The sequence below is a fragment of the Pristis pectinata genome, chromosome 33 (genome assembly GCF_009764475.1).
Source record: "Pristis pectinata isolate sPriPec2 chromosome 33, sPriPec2.1.pri, whole genome shotgun sequence".
Taxonomy (NCBI): Eukaryota; Metazoa; Chordata; class Chondrichthyes; order Rhinopristiformes; family Pristidae; genus Pristis; species Pristis pectinata.
Genome location: NC_067437.1, coordinates 10,794,878 through 10,803,349, shown reverse-complemented (window position 1 = coordinate 10,803,349; position 8,472 = coordinate 10,794,878). Strand labels below are relative to the sequence as shown.

The following is an 8,472-nucleotide window of genomic DNA, read 5'->3' as shown; positions in this document are numbered from 1 at the left end:
GGGGGGGGGGGGGGGGGGGGGGCGGCTGCTCGGCCCCGCCCCCCCCACGGCCGCTGCTCGGCCCCGCCCCCCCCACGGCCGCTGCTCGGCCCCGCCCCCCCCACGGCCGCTGCTCGGCCCCGCCCCCCCACGGCCGCTGCTCGGCCCCGCCCCCCCACGGCCGCTGCTCGGCCCCGCCCCCCCACGGCCGCTGCTCGGCCCCGCCCCCCCACGGCCGCTGCTCCGGATCCCAAGCGGTGACGTCAGCCCAGCGCGGTGACGTCAGCGGCCGGGCTGGGACCCCCGACCCGGAAGCAGTGCCGCAGTCCCCGGTGGCGGAGGCAGGAGCGCGGACGCCGGAGCAGCCATGTCGGACAACGAGGACAAGTGAGTGGGGTGGAGGGAGGGGAGCTCCGCCGTCTCCGTCCCCCTCGGGCCCGCCGGCTGCCTCCGCTGCTCCCGAACGCTGGACCTTGAGCACCGGAGCGCGGGGATCGGTGGCGGAGCGGCGGCCGCGCTCCGGCGGGTGGCGGGGATCGCGCCGCAGCGCCCCCAGCGCCCGGGCGGAGTCGTCGCACCGCCCCGTACTCCGACCCGCAGCGCCTCCACAGGCCCGGCGGAGTCATTGCATTGTAACCTGCAGCGCCCCGCCAGCATTGGCAGAGTAATTACATCCATGCCCCTCGGAGCCGCCTGCAGTGACCCCCAGTGCCCAGGCGGAGTCCCTGCACCGTGCAGCCGCTGGGTCCAGAGCAGTGGACCAGCCCGGCCAACAGACCGGACACAGGAGGTGGGGTCTGGGCTGCTGTCAGGTTTTAATAACGAGGGGTGGGTTGAGACATAGAGTATTGGTTTATTATTGTCACTTGTACCGAGGTACAGTGAAAAACTTGTCTTACAAACCGATCGTACAGGTCAATTCATTGCACAGTGCAGTTATATTGGGTTAGTACAGAGTGCATTGAGGTAGTACAGGTAAAAACAATAACAGTACAGAGTAAAGTGTCACAGCTACGGAGAAAGTGCAGTGCAATAAGGTGCAAGGTCACACAAGGTAGATCGTGAGGTCATAGTCCATCTCATTGTATAAGGGAACCGTTCAATAGTCTTATCACAGTGGGGTAGAAGCTGTCCTTAAGTCTGGTGGTACGTGCCCTCAGGCTCCTGTATCTTCTATCCAATGGAAGAGGAGAGAAGAGAGAATGTCCTGGGTGGGTGGGGTCTTTGATTATGCTGGCTGCTTCACCAAGACAACGAGAGGTAAAGACAGACTCCAAGGAGGGGAGGCTGGTGTCCGTGATGCGCTGGGCTGTGTCCACAACTCTCTGCAGTTTCTTGCAGTCCTGGGCAGAGCAGTTGCCGTACCAAGCCGTGATACATCCAGATAGGATGCTTTCTATGGTGCATCGGTAAAAGTTGGTCAGAGTCAAAGGGGACAAACCAAATTTCTTCAGCCTCCTGAGGAAGTAAAGGCACTGGTGAGCTTTCTTGGCTGTGGCATCTACGTGATTTGACCAGGACAAGCTGTTGGTGATGTTCACTCCCAGGATTTTGAAGCTGTCAAGCCTCTCGATCTCAGCACCATGGATGTAGACAGGTGCATGTACACTGCCCCCTTTTCTGAAGTTGGGGGAGATTCTCTGGTACAGGGTGCTGGGGTCGTGGAGCCTTATTGAACACTGCTTTGTGCTCCAGACCTGGGTCCCAGTGTGGGTCAAATCTCACACTGAATCGCTGTTGAAAAGTAAACAAAAAACTGCAGATGCTGGAAATGTGAAATAAAAACAGAGTGAGGGTCACACAGAGTGGAAATCTGCCAACTCATCCATGCCAACCAAGTTGCCTACCTGAGCTAGTCCCATTTGCGTGCATTTGGCCTGTATCCCTCTAAACCTTTCCTAAAATGCTGGAAACAGTCAGCAGGTCAAGCAGCATCTGTGGAGAGGGAAACAGGTAACGCTTCAGGTCAGTGTTGATCCAGGCTTGTTTAATGGACTGCACTTTCTCCGATTCCAGTTTTGATGGAGATGACTTCGACGATGCAGATGAAGATGAAGCGATGGATGATTTGGATAACGTGGAGGAGGTGAGCGATTAGATGGTGTTCTGCTGGTGGCTAACTCCCTCCCCTTTGAATCTGAAGCTTGTGGGCTCGTCCCACTTCAGAGTTTGGAGTGGAATTGATGGGCATGTGAGAGAGCATAGGATACAGGAAATTAAGTGGGGAAAATGGGATTGCTCTGTGAGCTAGCATAGACTTGTTGGGTTGAATAGCCTTCTGCTGTACGATATGAACCTCTTGGTAGATATCAGTGATCATCTGGTGCTGTTCTGAAGGAGAGCAGTGGAGATCTCCCCACTATCTGACCAACATCACAAACTAAATTAAATGCACGGAATGTTGGAAGTTCTTGGCAGGACAGGTGGTGTCTGTGGAGAGGGAAAAGCATTAATTAATGTTTCAGTTTGATTACCTTTTTAGCACAGGAACAGACCCTTCGGCCCACTATGTTTTGACAAGCTAATGATGTCTAATTAAACTAAACCCTTCTGCCTGCACATGATCCATCTCCCTCCATTCTCTGCATATTCATGTGCCTATCTCAGAGCCTCTTAAATGCCTCTGTCATATTTGCTTCCACCACCACTCCTGGCAGCCTGTTCCAGGCACCCACCCCTCTCGGTGACACAGAGAGTGCACCCACCACACTCACGTACACTCCTTTGAATTTTTCCCCTCTCACCTTAAATGCATGCCTTCTAGTGTTAGACATTTCAACCCTGGGAAAAAGACTCCGGCTGTCTCCTCTATCCGTGCCTCTCCTAATTACACAAACCTCTATCGGGTCTCCCGTTTTGTCAGGATTTAGAAAGCAAACATGCAAAGAGTGGGGGAAGGTGAGAAGAACAAGGGGAATATCTGTGGTGGGGTGGAGACCGAGAGAAAATGAATGACAGGTCGGTGCTGAGAGCGAGTGTGGGGGTTTGTTAGTGGCTGCTGACCATTCTGGAGGAGGTATAAACCAAGGGAGGACAGGGGAGAAGAGCAATGTGTGGAAGCTGTGTGTGATACAGAACCGAGTGTCGCTGAAATAAAGGATCTGGGGAACCCTAGCCCAGATCTGTGGTCATAAAGATCATTAATTATCGTTCTTAGAAATTGCTCCTTTGTGCCATTTTACTGCCTCAGTTGTTGAATGATCCACTCGAATGGGAGAGCTCTCAAGGGGGTGAACGGCTGGCTCTGCATCTAATCTTCCAGCTCCTGAACTGTTTTCCAGGAAGACCGCGAAAACGTTGAGATTCTTCCCGCGGCAGACGGGCAGCAGGCCAACCAGAAACGGATCACCACATCCTACATGACCAAGTATGAGAGAGCTCGAGTACTGGGAACACGGGCTCTGCAGATAGCGTGAGTGTCACCACGGGCTCGACTGAACCGGGAGCAGTCTGCTGTACCTCCTTGCTCGGACACTGTGGAGTTATAGAGACATACAGCACGGAAACAGACCCATCAGCCCAGTCCGTCCACACCAACCATCAACCACCCATTCACACTGAAGCTAAACTAACCCCATTTTATTCTCCCCATAACTTCTCCCTGGGTTCTACCACTCACCTGCAGGGGCAATTTACAGCAGCCAGTTAACCTACTAACCTGGAGACACAGGAGACTAGGTGCTGGAATCTGGAGCAAACTATATCCAGATGAAGGGTCTCGACCTGAAACCTCGACTGCCTATTTCCCTCCACAGATGCCGCCTGACCCACTGAAATCCCCCAGCAGCTCGCTTCTGGCGACCTACTAACTGGGACGTGGGAGGAAACCGGAGCACCCGGAGGAAACCCACGCGGTCACAGAGACAACGTGCAAACTCCACACCGGCAGCGCCCGAGGTCAGGATTGAACCCGGGTGGCTGAAGCTGTGAGGCAGCGGCTTTATTAGCTGCTCCACTGTGTGCAGAAGGAGGCAGGACATGCCCTTCTAGACACCTGTAACAACCCCGGGCGCACAAACTGCCTCACAGCTATCAGAGTGCTCTTTATTTAAGGTGTAGTCACTGTTCCTGTGTAGGAGATGCAGCAGCCAATTTATGCACAGCAAGATTCCACCTCAGCAATTACCCAGTCACGTGCTTTAAATTCAAAAGCAAAGGGCTCTGGGAGCGTAGTGGTCAGGTTACTGGGCCAGCAGCCACAGCTGTGGACGGTTGATCCAGAGGCACGAGTTCAAATCCCGTGGCAGCTGGAAATTTAAATTAAGCTAGAATTATTTTTTTTTTAAAAACTGGTTTCTCTAACAGTTTCTCATGAAGCTGCTGGATTATGTAAAAGCTGTTCATGGCCCTTATGTGACTCCAGACCAATGTTGTGATTGGGTGTTAACTGCCCCTGTTGTTTGGGGGCATTTGAGGAGTGACCACATCATATGAAGGAATACATTTCAAAACATCCTGCTGGCACTCTGAAGTTTACAGATGTACAGGTCAGGCAGCACCTGTACAGAGAGAAACAGTCAATGTCTCAGGACGCTCACCTGTAGAACTTGCCCGATACAGAGCCGGACCTCCTGATTTTCTCGGCATTTCCTGCTTTTACTTGTTGATAAATATTGGATGGTGAGGGGACTGGTGGGGGGTTAAAGTGCAAGGAGCTGGGAATCAAATCGGGAAGCATTTTCCTTCGATCTCAAGAAGCTGCAGACGCTGGGAGTCAATGTGATGTGTTTGGGCCTGAAGTTTGTGGGGTATGGATAATGTGGGGCAGGAAATGGAGCTAAACCATGAATGGTAGAACAGGTTCGAGGGGCTGAATGGCCTTCCCATCCCTATAATGGGACAAGCTGCTGACTCAGTGTGCGGCTGCACTCCTGGAGCTTGGCTGCCAGGATAACCCAGCATACAGTGTAATTCATCAGCTCTCTCTCTCTCTCCCCCTCCCTCTCCCCCCACTGCCTCTTTCTCTGACAGAATGTGTGCCCCAGTCATGGTTGAGCTGGAAGGAGAGACGGACCCACTGCAGATCGCGATGAAAGAGCTGAAGTAAGTTCCAGCATCAGTGCCTGGCTGCTGTTCCTTCTGTGCTTTGGCCTGCTTCGCAAGAGCTTGCTACGTTGTGCTGGTCCTACCGATACGGTGTGAGGCAGAATGGAAACTTGCTGTTCTGTAGGCACCTGTAAACCGTCCGTTAGATAAACACGCTGCGAACTAAAGGTGTGGGTTCAGGACCATAGAGTCACACAACCCAGCAACATGGCCTCAACCCACCATGTTGGTGCTGACGATGGTACCCAAATCTAATCACATTTACAAGCACTTGGTCCATAACCTCCTGTACCTTGGTGATTCAAGTGCTTGACCGGATACACCCTGGGGCCCGACCCTTCATGGTGGATGTCCTACCCTTATTAGTCCTCCGATAATGCAGCACAGGAACAGGCCCTTCGGCCCACGATGTCTGTGCCGAACATGATGCCAAAGTAAGCTAATCCCTTCTGCCTGCACATGATCCATCTCCCTCCATTCCCTGCATATTCACGAGCCTGTCTAAAAGCCACTTAAATGCCACTGTGGTATCTGCTGGGATTAAATTCAGTCTGCCGTGCTCTGTGTAGTTTACCAGCTCTGTAGTCTAAGACCACTCTCCTCGCCATCAACAACAGCGTCAATTTCCACGTTATCCGCAAACTTTACTCGTACCTCCTACATTCCACATCCAAGTCACTAATGTATGTAGGAAACAGCAAGGGTCCCAGCACCAATCCCCATTGTATGCAGGTGGTCACAGGCTTCTGAACGCAATAGCAGCCCTCCATCATCACCCTCTTGTCTCCTATTACCAAGTCATGCTTTGGATCCAACTTCCCATGGGCTCTGATGTTTGGAGCTAGTCTTCCTTTGGGACCTTGTCAAAGCCTTACAGAAGTCCAGGTAGACTACATGCACTGCCCTCATCCATATGCTTTGTTACTTCCTCAAAATACTCAATTACATTAGTTGGACGGGATCTCCCACTAACAAAGGCGTTTTGACTATTCCTTATTTAAACTATCAACTTGTCTTAAAAATGCCCCTGGTTCACTGGCCCGTGTGGTGTGGTGTACGGCTGCACAGAGGACAGACTCCGGGGTCATGGCTGGGATGGGACCAGCTTTAGGGTGGTTATAGTGATGTACAGCTTTCAACCTTGATCCTGATAATGAACTGCTGCAGTTGTTCACCACCTCTCGGCAGGACCAGGTGTCAGAATTAATGAGGCAGTTACCAATAAAAGCAGTGGGGAGTTCTGGCAGGAGTATGGAGCTGACTCCCACCAGTGAGGTGAATACCAAAGGGGCATTTAAGAAAAAGTTGGATCAACACATGAGTCAGAAAGGAGTGGATGGTTATGTTGTTGGGCTGAGATGGGAAGAGACTTGTGTGGAACATATCAGTCAGGCTAAATGACCTGCTCCCCCTTAAGGGGAGGAATGCTTTTGTCTTGCTAAACTTGGATCTTCATGACTCCAGTCCCGCACCAGCAGCTATGAATCAACAGCAGTTCAAAAGCCCTTCGCACCTTTCCTCATCAACTGGGCTGTGGGCATGTCCCAAGAGTGAATGTTTAAAAGGTCTAGCGCTGAACTAATCTTGATTTTGTCCTTTGATTGCATTACCTTCAATGATGTAGGAATGGCTTATTTATTGGATTATGGAGATATAAGATAAGATATTTATTTATTAGTCACATGTACATCGAAACAAACAGTGAAATGCATCTTTTTGCGTTACTGAGAATGTGCTGGGGGGCAGCCTGCAAGTGTCGCCACTCTTCCGGCACCAACATAGCATGCCCACAGCTTCCTAACCTGTACGTCTTTGGAATGTGGGAGGAAACCCACGCAGACACGGGGAGAACGTACAAACTCCTTACAGACAGCGGCTGGAATTGAACCCAGGTCGCTGGTGCTGTAACAGCGTTACGCTAACCACTACACTACCATGCCTACCTCTTCATAGGGCTGATGGGATTCGTGACCTCTCTGCCTCCTGTGAATGTTGGCCATTTGAACGAGCCCCACTTTCCCTGCCTTCTCCCCAGAGCAGCTCTATAGTTACTCAGAGCAGCTGTGGGTCTGACTGTCCCAGCCAGCGGGAGACTCGTGTGGGAGGCAGGCGCTGAAATTCGCACTGTGTGCCTTGTACAATGCAGAGTGAAAGATGTCTTGTTCTAAGATGTTGTACACAAACTGGAAGATGACTTTAATCTAAAGCTGTTGGAAATACGACGTGTTGGAGACGGAGCCAGAAGCAAGCGGTGGGCTCCAGATTACAACAATGTCGTGTGAAAGTAATTTCTTTTCCCTGCCTCTTGAGTGTTTTACCAATTATCTTAAACCTCCACTCTGACCTTTCAATGAAAGTAGTTTCTCCACAAACCCCCCTCTTGATTTTCTCACATCTCTGCCAGACCTGTGTCTGCTCCATGGAGGAAAATGTAATTGTTCTATATTTCCGTGCTCGCTGCTCACTGGTTTTGTTCTACTCTTTCCTAAAGACAACAATTACTCTTGCCTTCCAGGGCTCGGAAAATCCCAATCATTATCCGACGATATTTGCCGGATGGAAGCTATGAGGATTGGGGAGTGGATGAGCTGATAATCGCAGACTGACCTTTGCTGCCCCATTAATTACTTCGCACACGTTTTCTCTATTTAAATGTAGTTATTTTTTTATTCCAGATTTTTTTGTAAAATAAACAGTGATTTCTGTTGAGCAGTTGATTCTTCTGGAAAACAAATAAAGTTGCAGGTGCTGGAATCTGTAGCTGAAACAAATGGTGGAAGAACTCAGCCGACATCCGTGGAGAGAAGTCAGGCGAGGTTGATGCTTCTGAACCTGAACAGTTGGGAATCTGCCTGGGAGATCAGCCTCAAAGGATAGAGCTGAGAATAGGCAATAGTCTGGTGCTAATGGGGGCTGCCTCAGACCACGCAGTGTTAGTATAGAGGGAGCTTTACTGTGTATCTAACCTTTTCCAAAAAAAAGTTTATTAATGTGTTTACAATATTGACACCATTCTCAGTTCAGGATTTACAAAGTGTACATCAAGTTCTAAATTGCTGTCCTAGTCTGGGATGCCCTCAAGCCCCTGCGGTGCCCACTGATCCTGTAAAGCCTCCAGAGAGCCACTGGGCACAGCATGTTCCCTCCCCAGGTATAGCTGGGCACCAATGTATCCTTGGAAGGGGGGCAGGCAGTCAGGTGTGGAACCCTTGATGGCCCCGCTGCCTGGACCTCTAAAAGGCCACCTTTGCCAGGCCCAGGAACAACTTGAGGAGGAGGTCCCTTGGTCAACCAGACCCACCCCAGATCAGGTGCCCAAAGATCAGGAGTGTGGGACTGAAGTGCAGCCAGAACTTTATCCATAGAAGGAAGCTGAAATCTCACGCTGACAATATACACGGAACCCAATCTTGTTCAGGCTGCAGGATGTTCAGGTGATCTCTAGTT

At 51.2% G+C, this 8,472-nt stretch overlaps 1 protein-coding gene across 1 annotated transcript; it reads left to right on the top strand.

Annotated features, from left to right (window-relative positions):
• Nucleotides 1-269: 269 nt before the first annotated feature.
• polr2f (RNA polymerase II, I and III subunit F) lies at nt 270-7,734 on the top strand. Its single transcript, XM_052043102.1, has 5 exons — nt 270-366; nt 1,996-2,065; nt 3,261-3,391; nt 4,951-5,022; nt 7,541-7,734. The coding sequence occupies exons 1-5, from the start codon at nt 347-349 to the stop codon at nt 7,629-7,631; spliced, it is 384 nt and encodes a 127-aa protein (XP_051899062.1). The 5' UTR covers nt 270-346; the 3' UTR covers nt 7,632-7,734.
• The last annotated feature ends 738 nt before the right edge of the window (nt 7,735-8,472 follow it).